Raw genomic sequence first — 21,785 nt, 5'->3', positions numbered from 1 at the left:
AGATAGATAGATAGATGAATACTTTATTTATCCCAAGCTGGGAAAATCTGGTGTATATATTTTAATAATTTTGAGGGGGGCAGATAAAAGTAGTACAATGTATAAATTGCGGTGGACCTGTAACATGACGTACCTCGAATTTGTTCTTAACTACTGAACTTGAGTATCTACTTCGTGACTCTTCAACACAGAATGTTGAGTGTGTTTTTATCGTCACTTTCCACACCATTATTGTGTTGACACGTTCCCGCAACAGCTGGTTTTTATTCCGTTTAGCTTGACGTGACTCAATTTCTGGGGCCGTGTTTCCAGTAAGAGCTGTTGCCAACTTCATCCTGCCCACGACTTGTTTACCTTTGTTGTAAAATGTGGCTGCACCTTCCGAAGGGTTGAACTCAACCGCAAGGCGTAATAATAGATTTGGGTGTGTACAGTTACCGTCAAACACCTTTGGACAAGGTGGAATTATTCAACCGTTGGAGAACCAGTCTGCAACCAGTGATTAGACTGATTAAATAGTTCATCATTGCAGCTCTAGACTCCATCACCCTGCACAAGGGGGGTCAGTAGGGGTCAACAGAGCTGCGTTGCTGAGCGGCCCTCGACTGTGTGAAGTCCGATCCCATCGTACCCGCCCGCCGTCACACCACCGCATGGACGTCTGGTCTGAACTAAAACTGACTCGAAGACTCGACTTTAAGCTTTAAACATCACCTGCGACACAAGTTGAGGTCAGTCTGAGCCACAGGGAACCGGCTCCACAGCCATGCGTGATCTTGGAAAATATTTGATTGTGAATTCCCCACCGCACAAACTCATCCACTTGACAAACGTGTGTCACGAACCCATTTTGTATTTTTCATCTTTAGACTCTTGGGAAATAATCTTTTGTCAGACTGTTTTAAGCGGTAACAGCATATTTCAAAATGACCTGCAGTACACAATATGTTTTTGCATTGTACCTGGACTATCTATTAGAAGGGCAATCATTTGCTTCTTTTCTATTATTTGTATCTTATATCAAGATACATTTCTCTACCGTGACTATGTTCCAACAGTTTGGACTGAACGATGGATCGATTAACTCAGAAATGTTTTATGTATGAAATGCGCTGTGGGGGTATTGTCGCTGTTTTGTAATAGATTAACAAATACAGTATGTACGAGCACACACACACACACACACACACACACACACACACACTCACTGACACTGAACACAGGTTTGGTATCACACAGTTTTACTGTAGAAAATGCGTTGATCCCAAACTCACCATCGTAACATTCAGTAAAACACACGTCCGCGTGTGTGTGCATATCTTCACTACGTCTACTTAATTGTTTGGCTGGTACATCATCGGGTTTTTTTTCTCTCCGTACATTACAATGTTTCAAGTGCACAAAAGTCTGAAAAACTATCAATCACGAGTGAGAGGAAATACCCAGGCGCTTCGCTCCACGACATCGTAAGTGTTTGGCAAAGAGAACCAAGGAACCAAAAGAGGCAAATCAGAAACTCACACTGGGGGAAGGACACGTTAAAAGGTTTGTTTCAGTACAAAAAATAGATATATTAACAATGTACAAATACAACATCTAAATATCCATCCCCGTGAGTACAGTGCATGTCTAGATTTGTCACCATGACGCTTGAAGGCAAATCAGAGAGACGGCAAAGGTCCTGGAGGCGGCGTCGGGGCTCAGGGCTGCGCTTCGGCCTCAGGGTCGTCGTAGATGTAGCTGCCGACGCCGCCGGTGTTCACACCTGCGATAGAGAGAGTACACTTTACACAAATACTGGCAGAAAAAAAATCCCTCCGTGACAAGCCCCATGCGGCATCGAGCCATGTAGAAAGTTGTGGCTCTGTGTCCTCTGCAGAAACAAAAAGCAAAATACCTGCATACTATAACTAGAATATTTGTGTAAAACAAAGCAAAAGAAGAAATACTGTTTTAAAAAGCCTCAACAATCATCAATATTTTACATTTAATAGCTTTTTGAAAAATCTAAATGTGGAAAGAAAATTGTCGGTCAACATCCGCACGATATTTTGGTCCAGCTCTCGCAAAAGTATACAAATTGGTTTCTGACAGGTGTCCTGTTTGCACACTTGTATATAAAGATGGAGGACTGTACAAAAAAAAATGAAGCCAAAATTTCCCGCCACGGGCGCCGCCATCTTGTGCCTGGTGACGTCGTCCACTGCCAGAGTCGTGACGCTTCACCCCGTTTTACAGCATCAAATAACTAAAGACCAAACATATGGGAAACATTAACTCTGTAGTTGTTATTATTATGATAAAAACGTCTACTTTTGTTAAATTTTGAATATTTTTTTATTTGGTCCGCCTCCCATCTGCTAACATGGAGGGGGCGGGGTTTATGACATATACCGCGGCCAACCACCGGGGGGGGGGGGGGGGGGGGGGGCGATCCATTTGTTTTCGGCTTCACTTTTGGGGGCTGTCACGTCGTCCATCTTTGTACACAGTCTTCCCACCATCCCACCCTGCTGCTTCCCCGCTTCGTACCTTTGGGTCCAAACAGCACAGCGTAGCACGGTTTGTGGCAGTACGGTTGTCCGTCGTGCTGCAACAGGAAGACAGAACAATTCTTTGTATGGTGTCATGAACGGATGTTTGATCATACCTCGACTTTAAGCAACACAAGATCATCATTTATATGTCATGAAAAAAACAAAATTCCTTTCGACTCTCTTTTTAAAGCCCCATTGTGTCATTTTTGTAATTTTCTGGCGGCATCTGGTGGTAAAGCTGCGAACCGCAAACCAACCGAGCGACCGACAGGGGACACTTTATGGTGGCGCACCGCCGATTCCATTTCTGGTTTCCGGCAGCGTCTGAAAATTCAACGTGAACGCGACGTGGAAGCACGGAGACTCACACGGAGGTCGGGTCCACCTCATGGAACTATATTCAACTCATTCACAGTTGAGTATACTATAATAATAATATTTTTTTTTTTTTATTTATAGAGCACTTTTCATTGTTAAAAGCAATCTCAAAGTGCTTTAAATGTACATATATGAACACATAGTTATGGACAAGATATTCAATTTCTGTGAATAAGTTTTTCTAAATATTACACACTGTAGCTTAAAATAATTTTTAAATTGTAACTTTTTTTGTGACAGACCCGGTTTATAAGATAAAGGTGTGTTGTGTAATAACTCTTTGTCCACTACAAATAATCAATCATTTCTAAAATGTGACAAAATGGTAAAAAAAGAACATAGTTTCCTTCATTTGTTTACACATCTTTACTATGGAATAAAGTGACATTTCTCCAATTTTCTACCTGGTAAAATTCGCTCAAATGTCAAGAGATACCTTGAATGACAGTTTTGTGATTGTGTGTAGTATTGTGTGTACAGTAGCCCCCCCCCCCCCCCTCCCTCCTCCCTCCTCACCTCCGCGTGGCCGCCGGCAGCCAGAGTCTTACTGCACCTCTCACAGCGCAGACAGGGCCGGTGCCAGTTCTTCCCGAGAGACGACACCTTCTCGGCTGCACGCACACACACACACACACACACACACACACGCACACACACACACACACGCCAACATGAAGATAGTCACTATGGCAACCCGCCGCATTCGTTACAGAGATACGCAAGAGACGCGACCCCGCTCACCGAAATACACCGTCTTGTTGCATCGGGGGCAGATGTTGGGTCCTCCGGAGAAAGACGAGAAGCTCGCAGCTGGAGAAGCAACATGGAAATTGGAATGATTTCTTTTGTAATTTTTGCTGTGGAGAGACCGCAGCCTTACCAGCGACGCATGATTATTATTCTGGAATGCAGATGTACAGCTTTCTTAGGAGAATCAACTTGGGCGCGGTGAATCTCTCGTCTGCCTTTTGCCCCTTTTTGTTCCTGATAGTCTTTTATATATTTTCCTCCTCGTTGAGTTTCTCCTTTTGTCATCTTGGTTTTCCCACGTCTTCAGTAAAATGCATGAAACAGAAAATGACGACTAAACCTGACTGTCCGTCTAGAGAGAGCTCCATTGGAGCAGACGGTGAACTTCTCTTCCTGACAAACGACGACGCTATTCTATTTTGTTGGCCCCCGCATGTCTCCTCACCCTTCACCGGTCCCCGTGCCGGGGCCCTTTTCTCCTCCGCCTCCTGCGGCTTGGCGTCGGTTTCCATGGAAACGGCGGCGGGGGCTTCGCTGACAGGGGCGTCGTACACGTAGGAACCAGCTCCGCCGATGTTCACGCCTAAAGCACACACACACACACACACACACACTGCAGTTTACACACCCGGAAAGAATCTGTGCACATTTTGCATGAGAACGAGGAGAAGTTGCACCTTTTGGCCCAAAGAGGGCGGCGTAGCACGGCTTGTGGCAATACGGCTTCCCGTCGTGCTGCGAAACACACGACAGAGAGGAGAGAGTGAGGAACAGAGAGCCGTCCAGGCCTGAAAACACCTTCCTACTGTTCTGACGCAGAAGTTCAGTCAAACAACCCTTTTTCCATTTTCGGCCTGTTCTCGATTCGCCAGATGACAAACGGACCAGGACTTGTTCGGTTTACAAGACGCCTTTCTGTTATTTTCTCTTTTCACACAAACTCCTAACAAATGACAAAAAGAGCTAAATATTAGTGTCCGTCCACGCTGTGGTCTGTTTACCCTCGCCTCACGTCAGTACATGGGAACTTTTCTTTTTTGGGCTTCTCACTGGTTTTAATGGACGGCGTCACATAACCCCTGGGCCTTCTTTTAAAAACTAATTTCTATAGACGTGCTTCCATGTGATGTCGTCTTTTTATCCAGATATGTGACCTGAAGTCCGTATTATTGTTTGAATGCTGATTTTAATTGTCTGTGATTTGTATGTTTTTGTGAAAGCACTTTGTGAAGCTACTTCTGAAAGGTGCTGTATGAATAGAATTGTTAGAATTATGACTCTGATAGGAAGAGCACGTGGTTTCTCAGCGGTCATGTCACGGCCAGAAGCTCATTGTGAGGTCAAAGGTTAAAGGCGTTTCCTCACCTCGGCGTGGCCCCCCGCGGTCAACGTCTTGCTGCAGCGCTCGCATTTCAGACAGAACTTGTGCCAGTCTTTCCCCAGAGACGACACCTTTTCCGCTGCGGAGGGAGAAAGGAGGAGAAGAAGAAAACAGGAGATCAGGACTTGACATGGTAATAGTTCAATCAGGCGGAGGGTCTGCTCGATTCCTGGGTGAGCAGGCTTTAACGGGGTGATAATGAAATTCATTATTATTATTATTATTAATGAATGAAAAAACTCTGTCCAGCGTCTGAGATGCTGTATGTACGGTACGGGAATATTCCTTGGACCAGTTGCCGGGCAACCATAGATGCTATTTCAGGCAGTTATTTTTGATTACAGTTAGATAGATTTGTATTCTTCGTACTGAAAAACAAATATTTAAATATGTAAATCCATGAAAGAAATGTCGGACTTTCCCCCCCGAGTTCAGCAAAAATAAAACCAAAATTAAAAATAATAATTCCAATTTTTTTTTACACTTTGTCCAAAACTCCCCAACTACTCGGCAGTGATTTATCTCTTTGTCCGCCTCCCAAAAATATCCCCGCAGATACACGGAGGCCCCGACACAACGCGACACTTCCTGTTCAGACTCACAAGGCGGCCGCCGCCTGTCACTGGGATATGTGACACGTGATAACAGGTCACGTTGGGCACTTTGCGTTGAAGGACGACGTGGAACGAGTCCAATATATATATATATATATATTATAATATACAAACATCAACTTGGTTATCTTTCGATGGAATTGCAAGAATCTACAGAAGAAATTACATTGAATTTAATCACGTCTGGAGTCCAGAGGCTCTACATCAACATGTCCACTATAAGACAATCTTAGATTTTTCTTTTAAAATTAAAGCGTAAAGATAAAAGTTCTGGGTTTACAGTTCAACCCCAAACACATTTACCATTCGCCTGCAGAAGAACACGCTTCTTTTCAAGAGCGCTTTTCTTTTTTTGATTCGAGCAAAAGAAGAGAACGGCGAAAGTTTGCTCGGCAGGACGCAGTTCTTGTCCGCCGTCCTCCAGAGAGATGAAGAGCACGGAGGAGAAAGGACGTCATTGTACACGATGTCGCGGGTGGAAATCAATGAATTATTTACAGTGACACGTGGTGTGGCTGCTTTTCAGTGTCCCTATACTTCTTATTGACACACAGTGGGAATAAGCCCAGGTTAACTAATCACACTTAAGGAAAAAGAAAATATGTATGTATATGTATATACGAGATCAGACAGGTCTGTTGAGGCCTTTCTGTGTAATCTCATCCAGATCCAGCAATTTCTTTTGTAAATCAATTCTGCAGGGACACTGTCACTTTCATCCCACGAATAAACTGGAGATCTTGTATCCTGGGAAAGATAAGACTGGGGAGGACGAAGATGAAGCACAGAGCAGACTGGAGATAATTACAGTGAGAAGGTTATTAGATTTCTGAGTATTGGCTGGTTTTTTTGGACCTGGTGGAACAGAACTGCATAATCATACAGACACGCCGAAGGAGTCTGTGACCATCTGATACTCCACATTTTGTTGTGAATATACCGTAATATTTCCACGTTCAAGTCATTTTATTTATCAGGGCCGCAACAACAATTATTATCGTCTAATCGGCCAATTAGTCGATTACCCAATAGGTTCGAAAAAGTATTTGAAATGAGTGAAATCATCGAACTGCTTTTGTTTCTTCTAATCAACAACCCAGAATCTAAAAGTGCTTCAGCTCACGACTGAATCATTGAAAAATGTAGAAATCCCGTCAGACCTGAGGATGGATGGATTTGCCAAAACGTCAGAGCTTTAAAAATGGAGCTCAGATTGGGAAAAACACAAAATCACTATAATAATAATAATAATAATAATAATAATAATAATAATAATAGTAGTGACATAAAACCATCTCTGAAATTGATCAGCCACCACATTGAGGCGCACCCAGCACGGCGGTGTGCTGCACATGGCACCACGCCTATGAAGGATAAGGTCAAATTTCAACAAAGAATTTTTTTGCAGTGTGAGATCTCACGTCCTCGAAACATTAGAAATCCATATAGGACCAATGGGATGAGGGTGAGTTTAAATTTGACAGTTTGCACTGTGATTTTTCTTCTTTTTTTTTTTTTTACTATAACTGCACTTTAAAAAAAATGCAATTCCTTGAAAAAAATGTGCAATATTGGTCATGAATATGAATTACAGATCATTTTACAGCAATTCCCGTACAAATTGAATGGTTGTCAGACCTAATGTATTTATATAATGTAATAAAAAAAAAAGAATAACAACAAAAACAAACAAAAATCCACGTCATCTCTGATCCTCTACTCATCTGTGGTAAATGACTGCGTGGCCTTTCATACGTCTGATGGAAACAGGGCTCACCGACAAATCACTCGCTATCATCAGTTTGTCTGACGAGAGATGGAGAATACTGGACAGTCATCTGGTCACATCCAGTCGGAGGATGCTGAGCGGCCTCTACTCACCGAAATACACCGTCTTGTCGCACTTGGGACATTTTGACGCCATGTTCCGTGAAGGCTTCGGCCGGGACCAGCTCGAGGAGCGAGGGGGAGTGAGGAGGGGGGGGCGGGGGGGGTCGGGTACCGGACAGTCGCCGACCGACCGTCTGTCTGCACCTTCAGAGGAGGATGGGGGAGAAGAAGATGATGGTGATGAGGATGGGAGGGACCGACGCTCACATCCTCCCTGCCCTCGTAACTCCGCCCCCGCGCGGTGACGTCACGCAGCAGCAGTAAAGATGACATTTTAACTAGAAGGCAACAATAAAAAAAAAAAAAAAAAAAAAATATATATATATATATATATATATATATATATATATATATATATATATATAGTTTTTTCTTCTCTATATTAAGTTTATATCTTCTAACCGTCCCGCTGTCCAGTATCACTGCCTCGTCCCTCCTCACTGTGTGTCCGGGCTGATGATTCATTCCTTATTGGAATCTCGAGGGAGATTTTGTAAATATTTGTGAAACATCAATCTGAAAGTCGATTTCTTTTCTTCTCTTTTTTGCTGTGTGTGAACCGTTAACTGTCACAATAGGCTGAGGTTTATAACTGATGACCCACAAAATCATGTGTCAATCCACTGGTTTGTAAACTGTAAAAGAAAAGTATTTTTGCTAGTATCAATATTATTATTTTTTTAAAATCTATATTAAATTGATATTTTCTACCCACCCACTGTCCAGTGTCACTGCGTATTAAGTATTTAAGGATATCTGCTCCCACATGGATTCCTGCTCAATTCTTTTGTGACGCTCAAACTTTTTATTTGACTCCAACATTAGGGTCAGAAATTCTAGATATATAGAAAAGAAAAAGAAATCAACATGTGTAGAAGGGACTTCTTCTACACTGTACACTCCACATAGGTTATCAATCATTAAAAAATAAAACAAAACGTCTATACAGTGTAAGTCCATACATGTGTGCGGTTGCAGGGGCCTTTATTTTGGAAATGAGGTTATTCCTGAATCCCAGCAGTGTCGGCTCCACTGCAATTCATCAGCGTGTCGCCCGTCAGCTCTGTTTGTTTCCTCAGCTGGTTGCTAGGCAGCGCTGCTCCTCACGGGGAATGTTAAGTGATGCTCTGCAGCTCCCAGCAGCTTTGCTCTGCACATTCTTGGCACCGTGATAGCAGAGGCGCCCACACCGGGTGGCCTTTAGAGTGTAAATCAAAAGTGGAAATAGATTAAAAATGGAGAAAAAAATGTAGCCTGTTTATATGACTTATTTCAGAGATTTGCAATGACAGTAAACAGATCCAGCACAAAAAACTGAAGCAGGGGAATCATTCAAATACCGAATCTGCCGAATTATCTGCCACCAGAGGCCCTGTGTAAAAGATAATTGCCATAGACCCCAATTATTAGTTTGCCCCAAAATAATATAACAAATATAGAAAAAACTGAAGAAGAAGTCCGACATTTTTGGAATTAGTAGTTGCTCGAGTCCAGAAAATTACACAAAGAAAAGTCTTTGTAAAAAAGGCACTTGCATCTAGGTAGGTAGGTAGGTAGATGGATGGATGGATGGATGGATGGATGGATGGATGGATAGATAGATAGATAGATAGATAGATAGATAGATAGATGGATATATAGATAGACAGATAGATAGAATGATAGATTGATAGAATGATAGATTGATAGATAGACAGATGTACTTTATTGATTCCAGTCAAGCTGTTTCCCTCTGTATTAGGTATTTAGTCTAAAGGCTCCTATCGTTTCAGATTAAAATTTAGTTATGTAGTAAGGCCAGTTTTCAAAACTACATATATACTTTATAAAAAAAACCATCATTAAGTGTCAGACTCTACACAAAGAGCTCGACGGATCATCAGACAGTGTCAGAAATCCCTTCAAGGCGTTTGAGGAAACTGTGATGTTCCTCAAACTAATACATGAAAGAAAAAAACATTCCCGTCGAATGAGCTACTCCGTTGGACAAATTGACACTCGTTTTAACAACAGGATATTGATGCGGGGAATTCGATCACCTTCACCTCACGTGAGGAAGTTTTCAGCTTCACTTCTTGTGTGTGTTCGTCTCCTTTCTATTCCACCGGGTCACAGAAAGAAGAAGACGTTGAGCAGATTATTTTTTTTTTTTTTTTTTGCCATGGGGACTTTTCCTCTCCTTCAAGTCTCTCTGCACGGCATAAACACACATAAACAGATTCAGGAAAGATGGAAACAGAAGCAATTTTTTTCCCCCCCAGTTCATGCACTTGATGTCTTGAGCCATCTATGGCCATGGGAAAGCACTAATCTTAAAATAAACAGCTTGCAGATTACAGACTATGTCTGAAGTTTGGCACAGATACCAACAGTGTGTGTGTGCGTGTGTGTGTGAGGGGGTCATACTTGAAGCAGCTTCTCATATCTGCTTCAAAGTTAAACACACTGAATATGACTCACTCTCTTAAAAATGCACTAAAACATGTTTCCAAAAGCCATTCGTTCAAACATGATGAAAGAGGGATGAAGACGTTTGACAAACGACAGAATAAATGACAAATGAATCGGGTTGAAATGGAGAGAGAGAGAGAGAGAGAGGGAGAGAGAGAGACGAGGCCTGGGCTTCAAGATGCCCATGGACAAAAATACATAAATGATATTTGGAAAGAAAAAGAAATCGACAAATAAAAATTTGCAAATAGGCTCTTGAAAAAAAGTCTAAAACTTTCTCAACTGAAGAAAACAAAGATGATATCATTGTTAGCTCTTCTATGTAAAAAGAAAAAAACTTACAGTGAAAAGAGTAATTAATAAGTGCTCAAAAGAACCAATGTGATTTGGTCGGTCTCCTTAAAAGTAGACACTGATACCAATACCTCTGCTGACGTACATACTTGTTAGAAATATTGTTAATGATTCCTAAGATGTTTTTAATCAAACCATTTTCAGAAATTATGTAATTGAGCCTCTAAGTTTCACAGATCCACAAACTTTACTATGAATAACTAGAAGTAAAAAGAAAACATATGTACAAACAATGCCGATACCAACGTGTCTGTTAAAGTACAGAGTTTAGTAGCCACTCCTACTTTCCACTTTTCACACCCCCTGAGGTGTTGATACGAACTCTCACCAGCGGCAATTAACCCAAGAGTCTGAAAGTTCTCCCATGTGTTTATTAAAATACGACTTTATGGAGTCTTTCATGCTTTTTCACGTCTGACGACTGAGAGAATCTTCTCCCACAGGTGTTGCAGGAGTACGGCTTCTCGCCCGTGTGAGATCTCATGTGGATATTCAAGGCGCTGCTACATACAAAACCTTTCCCACACATTGGGCAAGAATATGGCTTGTCGCCTGTATGGAGTCTTATGTGGATTATCAAGCTGCAATTTCGCGCAAAACTTTTCCCACATATATTACAAGTATATGGCTTCTCGCCTGTGTGAGTTCTCATATGCCTTTTCAATTTGGATAATTCTTTTAACACTTTCCCACAAAAGTCACATTTGAAAGACTTTTCCTCCGTGTGGGAATAAGAGACAACATTAGATGTGGGAGAGTTGTGCACATTGTTACTGTGACTCCTGTTTTCATATAGACTCCTCTGTGCGTTTGACTCTGCATTTCTAGTTGATCCTGAGGCCTCATGTTCTCTTCCTTCCTGATCTTGGCTCTCAGCTGCAGGACAGTTGTGAGAGAGCAGCTGGTGGTCAACGTCTGGTTCTGGTTCTCTGTGGTCTCCGTCCTCACAGTCAGGAGTCAACATGAAGGCGTCAGTCTCCTGCTTCAGTACAAGCTGCTCTCCCTCCTGACTGGTGCAGGTTTCCTCCTGTTCCTCTTTAATCTGTAGCGGCTCTGGCTCCTCTTGGTCCAGACTGGAGTTCCTCTCCTGGTCGGTGAGAACCTCCTCCTCCTCACAGACACGGTGCTGTGGGAGCTCTGGAGGAACAAGAGAAAACACAGGAGAAGGTTTTATCAATGTGACACATTGGGAGTCAACTCATTAACCAAGTCAAGGTTTGATGAGTAGTAGTGTTGAGTTTTAAAGAGAGACCTGGTCTGTTGTGAGCTCTGCAGTGTTTCTCCCGGGTTTACTGGTTTGGGGGTTCAGGTTCGTTTTCTCAAATCACGTTAAGTTTGATCCACAATCGTTTGTACAGGTATGTGGAATTAGGTGTATGAGGAAAGTGACCTGAAATGACTTCTGCTTGGCATTATATATAAAATACAAAAAAACCAACCCAAAAAAACATTACAATTAATCTGACTTTTCAGGGGGGCGGGGGCTCCCGTTGGAGGGGCGGGGCCAATTCAATGGTAGGGGAAACACTGCTCTGGATGGAGAAAAACACATGGAAATAAATTCAATACAAGACACATTAATTTGTTAGAGTATAAGTCACATTCTGGTTGTTCAGACCTATTCTGCGCAGCTTTACTTCCGGTGTCGAGACGATGTCCAGCAGTTTGCTCTGTCGAGCGACCTCCTCCTCCAACTCGACGATGGTTTGGACAAAGACTCCGAGTATTTCCTCGGCGGCTGCAGTGAGTCTCTGACTGATGAACTCTCTCAGGTGCTGAACAGAAGACATCGCTGCTTCAGTTAACAGGTTTAATATTCACCTGCGACAACGACCACGACACCGTCCTCCAGCTCACTGCATGTATCCATTGAGCTAATGCTGCTAGCGTATATTGTTTACTTTCGCTCGGTGTCACACTATGAAGTTCCGGCAAAGAAAGCGACTCACAACCTTTTCGTTCCGCCCTCTGTGACGAGTCTCTCACAATCGTGCACTAACACAATAATAATAATAATAATAATAATAATAATAATAATAATAATAATAATAATAATAATAATAATAATAATAATAAAGGTTGAAACGAGGCATTAAAAGTTTTGAACTATAACTTTTTTTTAACAGAATTTAACTGAGTACGAAATAAACAAGGCAGAATTTAGGAGCGTCACAAAATTAAAAAAAATGTTAAAAGGGAACTTTTGGAAGCAATATGGAGATATCAAGTTCTGTATAATTGTTTGTAGATGGAGGTAGTGTAATCATGGGAAATACGGAAAAATCTTAATTACTTGCACAGACATTTCTTAATTTATGTAACAAGTAGAATTCGACAAATTATGAGGAAAAGAGACTAAGAGAAAGAACATCAGAAAGAATAGATATAGAATCTGTGCTGGATTACAATGATAATTAAACTACATTACATTATTATTAAACAATGTATATTAAATTTTTTTTTAAAGAGTAAAGAATAAGTGCTTGGAAGTACCAACGCGATTTGGTTGGTCTCCTTTGAAGTATGTACCAATACATCTGCTGACATACATATCTATAATAAATGTTGGTCACCATTGCCAAGGTGTTTTCATCAAACACTTTTGACAAAGAAATGTAATCGAGCCTCAACATTTTACCTGTCAACCATGAACTTTATTGCGAATAATTATAAAAATGAAATGAAAACACGTCCAACCAAATATATACAATTTGAATTCAGAAAATACTTTTTTTAATATTCTGCAAAATGACGGTTTTCATTTCAGCGCAAGTCTGTAAACACGAATGCCGATACCAACGTGTCTGTGAACGGCTGATACTGTCTGGTTTTTAACTGTAATCAAACAGGTCATTAAGGTCCAACTTAATAACGCAGAGTTCAGTAGCCACACCTACTTTCCACCTGCCCGACTCGCTGGATTTGGCTCCCTGTGACTTTATTCTCTGCCTCTAAAGCAAGTTGAAGTTGCAGGTGTGGTCGTTTTGACACTTTGACCCATCTCGAAAAAACCCAGACTCCCAGGGAGTGTTCCACGTGTGGCAGGAGTGTTGTCTATTGTTGCAAAAGAAATTGGACCCAACAGAATGGGTGCAGATTTAAAATCAAGCAGTTCCTGTTAAAGGTTCAGTCTCTGAGCTTTTTCCTCAAATTCATATAACTTACAAATTTCTCATGTGGGTTGTCAACTGACCCCCGACTCTGAAAGTTCTCTCACGTGTTTATTAAATACGACTTTTAAGCTTTGTGAACTCTTTCATGCTTTTTCACGTCTGATGACTGAGAGAATCTTCTCCCGCAGGTGCTGCAGGAGTACGGCTTCTCGCCCGTGTGAATTCGGATGTGGACCTTCAAGGAGTGACTTAGCACAAAACTTTTCCCACATATTTTGCACGAATGCGGCCTCTCCCCCGTGTGCATCCCCGCATGGATTTTCAAACCCAGCCTCCCCTTAAATTTTTTCGCGCAGATGCCGCAGGAGTACGGCTTCTCGCCCGAGTGAGATCCTATGTGGACTTTCAAGGCACCACTACTTACAAAACCTTTCCCGCATGTTTGGCAAGTAAATGGCTTCTCGCCTGTATGAGTTCTCATGTGCCTTTTCAATTCGGACATGTGAATAAACCCTTTCCCGCACGTTTTACACGAATGTGGTTTCTCACCTTTGTGGATTTTCATATGTTTAATTAATCCAGAGTTATTCTTTAACACTTTTCCACAATTGTCACATTTGACAGACGTTTCAAACATGTGAGAGTTGTGAGAGAGGAGCTGCTGGTCACCGTTGGGCCTCTCACCTGTATGAGTTCCGGAATGGACTTTCAAGACGCTTCTTCGCGCAAAACTTTTCCCACAGATTTCGCAAGAATGTGGCTTCTCTCCCGTGTGAATTCTTATGTGGATCATCAAGTCACTTCTACGTACAAAACCTTTCCCACACGTCTTGCAAGAATGCGGCTTCTCGCCTGTGTGCATGCCCGTATGGATTTTCAAACCTGTCATCCCTTTAAATCTTTTCCCACAGATGCCGCAGGGAAACGGCTTCTCGCCTGTGTGAATTCTCAAGTGGACTTTTAAGGATCCTCTACATACAAAACCTTTCCCACACGTTTGGCAAGTAAATGGCTTCTCGCCTGTATGAGTTCTCACATGCCTTTTAAATTGGAACATGCTAATAAATCTTTTACCACACGTTTTACACAAATGTGGTTTCTCACCTTTGTGGATTTTCATATGTTTATACAATCCAGACTTATTCTTTAACGTATTTCCACAAATATCACATTTGACAGACTCTTCATCTGTGTGAGTATTAGAGTCAATAGTAGATGTGGGAGAGTTGTGCACATTGTTACGGTGACTCCTGGTTTCATATAGACTCTTCTGTGGGTTTGACTCTGCATTTGTAGTTGATCCTGAGGCCACATGTTCTCTTTCTTCCTGATCTTGGCTCTCATCTACAGTAGAGTTGTGAGAGAGCAGCTGGTGGTCACAGTCTGGTTCTGGTTCTCTGTGGTCTCCGTCCTCACAGTCAGGAGTCAACTTTAATGTATCAGTCTCCTGCTGCAGTACAGACTGCTCTCCATCCTGACTGGTGCAGGTTTCCTCCTGTTCCTCTTTATTCTGTGGCGGCTCTGGCTCCTCTTGGTCCAGACTGGAGTTCCTCTCCTGGTCACAGAGCTGCTGGTCGGTGAGAACCTCCTCCTCAGGCTGCTGTTGGAGCTCTGTGGGAACATAGGGGCACGAGGAATAGGTTACAACTGGGATGATAAGAAAAATGACAACAGTACAGTTGGCTTTAGACTGAACAAGTCCAAGTCCAGGTTTGACAACTATAAATGTTGGGATTTTGAATTAGATCTATTCTGTTGTTATCTGGATGGAAAAAAATAAATAAATAAATGAGTCAAATATAAACCACATCAATTTGAAAGTATTCACTTAGACCATTCTAGTTTTAGACTCATCCTGTGCAACTTCAGTAAGTCCAGTAAGTTTTAAAATACATTTTCAATCAGAAATGAAGTGGAGAGATGTAGACTTGAATAGAAGAAAACAATGTACTCTCCCAAGGGGTTTCATCAATGTGACACTGTTTAAAAAGGTACTGGAGTCAACTCGTTAACCAAGTCAAGGGTTGATGAGTATTAATGTCACGTTTTAAAGAGACACCTGGTCTTTTTGTGTGATCTCTGTATGGAGAAAGCACAGAGAAATGAATTCAATATAAGACACATTCTGGTTTTTACAGACCTATTCTGTGCAGCTTTAGGTCAGGTTTCCAGACGAGGTGTCCCTCATCTACAGGAGAGTTGTGAGAGAGCAGCTGGTGGTCAACGTCTGGTTCTCTGTGGTCTCCGTCCTCACAGACAGGAGTCAACATGAAGGCGTCAGTCTCCTGCTTCAGTACAAGCTGCTCTCCCTCCTGACTGGTGCAGGTTTCCTCCTGTTCCTCTTTAATCTGTAGCGGCTCTGGCTCCTCTTGGTCCAGACTGGAGTTCCTCTCCTGGTCAGTGAGAACCTCCTCCTCCTCACAGACACGGTGCTGTGGGAGCTCTGGAGGAACAAGAGAAATCACAGGAGAAGGTTTTATCAATTTGACACATTGGGAGTCAACTCATTAACCAAGTCAAGGTTTGATGAGTAGTAGTGTTGAGTTTTAAAGAGAGACCTGGTCTGTTGTGAGCTCTGCAGTGTTTCTCCCGGGTTTACTGGTTTGGGGGGTTCGGGCTCGTTAGGGCTCAGTTTCACCCATCATCATTTGAACAGGTATGTGGAATTAGGTGTATGAGGAAAATGACCTGAAATGACTTCTGCATGGCATTATATGTAAAATACTAAAATAAATAAATTAAATTAAAAAAACAATTACAATTAATCTGACTTTTCAGGGGGGCGGGGCTCCCGTTGGAGGGGCGGGGCCAATTCAATGGTAGGGGAAACACTGCTCTGGATGGAGAAAAGCACATGGAAATAAATTCAATACAAAACACATTAATTTGTTAGAGTAAAAGTCACATTCTGGTTGTTCCGACCTATTCTGCGCAGCTTTACTTCCGGTTTCCAGACGATGTCCAGCAGTTTGCTCTGTCGAGCGACCTCCTCCTCCAACTCGACGATGGTTTGGACAAAGACTCCGAGTATTTCCTCGGCGGCTGCAGTGAGTCTCTGACTGATGAACTCTCTCAGGTGCTGAACAGAAGACATCGCTGCTTCGGTTACAACTTCGTTATTCACCTGATACAACGACCACAGCACCGTCTCGCCGCTCACATCCGGTGATTTTTGGCGCTACACGTCGACGGAGTTGCTGCTGCTGCCGCTACTTCCGCCGGGTGTCACACTGTGAAGTTCCGGGTGTCCGACTCATTTTAGTTCTGGGGCCACATATAAAGCCAAATTTAATCACAAGTGGGCCGGACCAGTAAAATCATGCATAATAACCTATAAATAAATAACGACAACTTCAAATATTCCCCTTTGATTTAGCGAAACAAAAACAAAACTAGTACATACTGAAAATGTTCCCATTTTAAGAAACAATCTTTTTTTAACAAAACACTCAACAACCTGAGTTTATTTTACGATTTTTTTTATTTTTGCAATTTCAATAATATCATGCCTCAGTGAATTTGAACTTACAGGTCACAGTGTATCTGTCAAGATATAGAAATTATTTTTTAAATTTACACTCATTTCCACATCTGTGTAGTAATGCTGACCACCTGAACTGACATACCACACCATACAAACTGAAGTGGGTGGGAACTATTAAAGAAGGTTGAGTTATCCCCCTGCCTTGTAAATGTATCCAATTTATAGTATAAATTGTTCAATGTCAAAGCCTGCGAGGAAGTTTGATATAAGGCAACGTAACCTTCGAGTGGAGGATTTTTTTACTAAGAGTTGTTTCTTGCTGCCTCTCAAGTGCGTGAGATGTCATGTGGGTGGTCAAGGTGCCACAGCAATCGAAGCTTTCCCCACATTCTTGGCAAGAATATGGCTTCTCACCTGTGTGAAATCTCATATGTGCTTTATAACTGAACATGGTAAGAATTCTTTTGCCACAAATTTTGCACCAATATAGCTTCTGCTCTGCGTGGCTTTTCAGATGTGCATACAGTTCATACTTGAACTTGAAACATTTTCCACAAGTGACACACTTGGTGTGCGCATGAGAGGTGTTACTCTGACTCTTCTTCTTGTGAGGGCTCTTCTGTGGCTTTGGCTCTGCACTGGAGTTCATGGTCCACGTGTTGAGTCTGAATCGAGAACCCGAGGCCACATGTTTGCTTCCTTCCTGATCTTGGCTCTCGGCCACAGGAGAGTTGTGAGAGAGGAGCTTGTGGTCAACGTCTGGTTCTGGTTCTCTGTGGTCTCCTTCCTCACAGACCGGGGTCAACATGAAGGCATCAGTCTCCTGCTTCAGTACAAGCTGCTCTCCCTCTTGACTGAGGCAGATTTCCTCCTGTTCCTCTTTAATCTGTAGCGGCTCTGGCTCCTCTTGGTCCAGACTGGAGTTCCTCTCCTGGTCAGTGAGAACCTCCTCCTCCTTACAGACAAGATGCTGTGGGAGCTCTGGAGAAACAAATGGGCACAAGGAATAGGTTACAACAGGAATGATAGAAAAAAAAAAATCAATAATTAACTTAAGTATTCAAAGTTAAAGAGAGGGTTAGTTTCCCTGCTTTATGCACCACATATTGTTGAGTAAGAACATTTTCAAATTTGTGAAATCTTTACTTCTGAAAGCAAGAGCAAACAGTGACAATGTCATCCACCCAGGCAGGTTTATTCTACCCAAGTTGCGGTAACGTAGGAACCTCTCTTCTTTCACTTTTCCGCCATATTTAAATATCTGCCAATGTCCGGGTAATCTAATCATGTTGCAATCAATTATCGTTTTGTGGCTCTAACATGCGGTCGCAGCCATAGCGCCTCGAGTTTTGCACTTTGGCCAGCGCCATCTTGGTTTGTTGACACAAGAAGTAACCATATTCGAAGGAGCGGGGGTGTGGCCTGGCAGAGCTCATCCCTTGCACGTCCACCTAAGACTAGAGCTGCAACAGTTAATCGATTAGTATTCGACTACTAAATTAATCTGCAACTTTTTTTGATAAATTAATCGGTTTGAGTAGTTTTTATTTCGGCTTCTTAAATATAAATATTTTCTGGTTTCTTTGCTCCTCTGTGACAGTAAACTGAATATCTTTGGTGTGTGGAAGAAAACAAAAACATCATCTTGTCCTTTCGGGAAACACGGTCGAGGTTTTTTCACCGTTTTATGACATTTTATGAACCAAACAACTAATCGATTAATCGAGAAATGAATCGAAAGATAAGTCGATAACGAAAAAGAATCTTAGGTTGCAGCCCTACCTGCAACGATGGACAGTACCAGCTGTCAATCACATGGTAGCCACACCCCCAATGTATTTGACTTACAAAATGAACATTGTGTTGTATTGAAGAAGACTTGAAACTATAGATTCACCTTCAGCACACAATTGAAGGGATTTTTTTTTAAGTAAGCATTAACAACGTGGTGAAAATGACGTTTCGCGGTGGTCCCCTCAGACTTACGCTACTTCCACTTCTCCTCCAAACTCTTAAATGACATCGCTGATCACCGTCTCCATAAGGTGACATGGTAACTATGCATAAGTAACTCATACAACCCCATTTCAAAATCACTGAACTGTCCCTTTAATACACGACTATATGAGAAATTGTCCACCACAAGAGGAGGAGACATTTTCTCATTGACTTCTGTAGAAACAACGAGTGGAGTCGCCCCCTGCTGGTCGGCACGGGGAACACAGGTTTCCGTCCACTTCCGGGTTTGTTTGTTTATTTATTAATGTTAGAGTCGCTCTGTTGTTTTTTCTAGATGCAATGAAACGAGTCCAGATTAGTAAGTTAGTACAAACAGACCCGTCCATTGTCGCGTTGTTGCTCGAGGTTCCAGCAGTTTGCGCAGACGAGCGATCTCCTCCTCGTGCGCGACGACGGTTTTCTCGAAGACGCCGAATATTTCCAGAGCAGCTGCGGTCAGTCGCTCACCGATGAACTCCCTCAGGTGCTGAACCGAAGACATGTCGCAGCTTGGTCGGTACAACTTTAATATCTACCGAAGACACACGACGACGACTACGACGACAAAAACAACAACAACAACAACAACACCACCGTCTCCGGATCAATCTATGGTCACTGGTTCCGGTGGGTGTCACACTGGGAGGTTCCGGTAGATCACAATATGCGATCTCAAATGATCTCATTCAGGCCCCGGATCTTCACAGATAGGTGAAATTGTTTTTACACGCAGAATCATCTGGTCGAAATTAACGTCGCACATCCGCGTGAGAATCGCAATTGGCGGCAGAAATTAAAAGGGGCGAATCTGTCGATGTGTTCACAGTGTGACACCCACCGGAAGTGAACAAAAAAAGCGGCGGAAGCTCAGTGAGCAGTGAGCAGTGAGCCGGAGGACGGTGTCGTGGTCGTTGTCGCAGGTGAATATTAAACCTGTTAACTGAAGCAGCGATGTCTTCTGTTCAGAACCTGAGAGAGTTCATCAGTCAGAGACTCACTGCAGCTGCCGAGGAAATACTCGGAGTCTTTGTCCAAACCATCGAGGAGGAGGTCGCTCGACAGAGCAAACTGCTGGACCTCGTCTGGAAACCGGAAGTAAAGCTGCACAGAATAGGTGACTAATGTGACTTATATTGAATTAACTTCTCTGTGTTTTCTGCATCCAGGGATCATTATAGGTCTCATCGAACCATAACTTGGTTAATGAGTTGACTCCAGTATCTCTTTAACAATTTCACATTAATAACACCGTATCTTGTGATTTCTCTTGTCCCTCCAGAGCTCCCACAGCATCGTGTCTGTGAGGAGGAGGAGGTTCTCACTGACCAGGAGAGGAACTCCAGTCTGGACCAAGAGGAGCCAGAGCCGCTACAGATTAAAGAGGAACAGGAGGAAACCTGCACCAGTCAGGATGGAGAGCAGCTTGTACTGAAGCAGGAGACTGACGCCTTCATGTTGACCCCTGACTGTGAGGACGGAGACCACAGAGAACCAGAACCAGACGTTGACCACCAGCTGCTCTCTCACAACTCTCCTGTAGCTGAGAGCCAAGATCAGGAAGGAAGAGAACATGAGGCCTCAGGATCAACTAGAAATGCAGATGCAAACCCACAGAAAAGTCTTTATGAAAACAGGTTTCATAGTAACAATTTGTACAACTCCCCCACATCTAATATTGTCTCTTATACTCACACAGAGGAAAAATCTTTGAAATGTGACATTTGTGGAAAAGTGTTTCAGTTTCAGTCCAAATTAAAAAGGCATATGAAGACTCATACAGGCGAGAAGCCATATGTGTGTAAAACGTGTGGGAAAAGTTTTGCAGAAAGAAACGCCCTGAAAACCCACGTAAGAACTCACACAGGTGAGAAGCCATATTCTTGCCAAATGTGTGGGAAAAGTTTTGTACAAAGTAGCTACTTGAAAGTCCACATCAGAACTCACACAGGTGAGAAGCCACATTCTTGCCAAGCTTGTGGGAAAGGTTTTGTGTGTAGTGGTGATTTAAAAGCCCACATAAGAACTCACACAGGTGAAAAGCCATATTCTTGCCAAATGTGCGGGAAAAGATACTCTAATTCTTCTGACAGGAAAAAGCACGAAAGAGTTCATACAGGTTAAAAGTTGAATTTACATAACACAGGGGAGAACTTTCAGATTGAGGGATTAATTGACAACCAACATGAGAAGAGACCACTCTGGTCGTAAATTATTTTATTGTCTTCGGAGATATCACTGAGGAGTAGGCCGGATATATCAGCTGGATATAGCTTCCACTTTTGTGAACAAAGTTCTTCCAAACAGTGCCGCGTCTCTGTAATCAGCGGTTTAGTATTTTCTTACATCTATCGAGTGTTTTATGGATGTTATTTTTCTCACTGGTGTGTGCATTCTTGGTGATCCAAACAACTATGTATAAAGTTTCAGTTATTTACAGGTATATTATATAACAGATTATGAACAGTTGCGAGTACTCATAAGTTCACATTTGTCACTGTTTAAACACAAGCCTGACGCTTCAGAAAATAGTTGTATTGTTTGTAAAGCCAGAGGAATTTGGTCTTTGTTTTTTCTAGAAAGAGCGTTGTATCCAGCCCTTTAGTATTTTAGCTTAGTATCGTCCGCTAACTGACTTATCATTGAATGTTGACCATTTATATTAAAACCTTCTGTCAGAGTGAGTTATGAGAAAAAAGCAGTTAATTACAAATAAACACTTGGAAGTTGTTTTTGCCTATTTGATGAATTTTTATGTACTTTATTAATTCTTGTACTTTTCAGTAATATCTTCTTGGTTGAATGCACTCATTGCAAGTCGCTTTGGATGAAAGCGTC

At 42.3% G+C, this 21,785-nt stretch overlaps 4 protein-coding genes across 4 annotated transcripts; 1 reads left to right on the top strand and 3 right to left on the bottom strand.

The window, feature by feature from the left end:
- Positions 1-1,224: 1,224 nt before the first annotated feature.
- On the bottom strand, positions 1,225-7,688 carry LOC118290173 (cysteine-rich protein 2). The gene is made up of 8 exons (XM_035617633.2): positions 7,542-7,688; positions 5,031-5,125; positions 4,343-4,400; positions 4,111-4,248; positions 3,657-3,725; positions 3,432-3,526; positions 2,533-2,590; positions 1,225-1,765 (listed from the first exon to the last, which is right to left on the bottom strand). The coding sequence occupies exons 1-8, from the start codon at positions 7,582-7,584 to the stop codon at positions 1,701-1,703; spliced, it is 621 nt and encodes a 206-aa protein (XP_035473526.1). The 5' UTR covers positions 7,585-7,688; the 3' UTR covers positions 1,225-1,700.
- A 2,257-nt stretch (positions 7,689-9,945) lies between these two features.
- Positions 9,946-16,688, bottom strand: LOC118290701 (zinc finger and SCAN domain-containing protein 2-like). The gene is made up of 5 exons (XM_035618519.2): positions 16,391-16,688; positions 15,609-15,911; positions 13,599-15,079; positions 11,974-12,169; positions 9,946-11,492 (listed from the first exon to the last, which is right to left on the bottom strand). Exons 1-5 carry the CDS (start codon positions 16,560-16,562, stop codon positions 10,729-10,731), a joined length of 2,916 nt encoding a protein of 971 aa, XP_035474412.2. The 5' UTR covers positions 16,563-16,688; the 3' UTR covers positions 9,946-10,728.
- A 242-nt stretch (positions 16,689-16,930) lies between these two features.
- Positions 16,931-19,587, bottom strand: LOC124849610 (zinc finger protein 121-like). Its single transcript, XM_047328876.1, has 2 exons — positions 19,290-19,587; positions 16,931-17,933 (listed from the first exon to the last, which is right to left on the bottom strand). Exons 1-2 carry the CDS (start codon positions 19,450-19,452, stop codon positions 17,194-17,196), a joined length of 903 nt encoding a protein of 300 aa, XP_047184832.1. The 5' UTR covers positions 19,453-19,587; the 3' UTR covers positions 16,931-17,193.
- A 170-nt stretch (positions 19,588-19,757) lies between these two features.
- LOC118290703 (zinc finger protein 121) lies at positions 19,758-21,677 on the top strand. The gene is made up of 2 exons (XM_035618522.2): positions 19,758-20,064; positions 20,230-21,677. Exons 1-2 carry the CDS (start codon positions 19,902-19,904, stop codon positions 21,069-21,071), a joined length of 1,005 nt encoding a protein of 334 aa, XP_035474415.2. The 5' UTR covers positions 19,758-19,901; the 3' UTR covers positions 21,072-21,677.
- Positions 21,678-21,785: the final 108 nt, after the last annotated feature.

This window comes from Scophthalmus maximus, chromosome 18 (genome assembly GCF_022379125.1).
Source record: "Scophthalmus maximus strain ysfricsl-2021 chromosome 18, ASM2237912v1, whole genome shotgun sequence".
Lineage (NCBI taxonomy): Eukaryota > Metazoa > Chordata > Actinopteri > Pleuronectiformes > Scophthalmidae > Scophthalmus > Scophthalmus maximus.
Note: the sequence above shows the minus strand (reverse complement) of the source record. Positions and strands in the feature narration are given on the sequence as shown.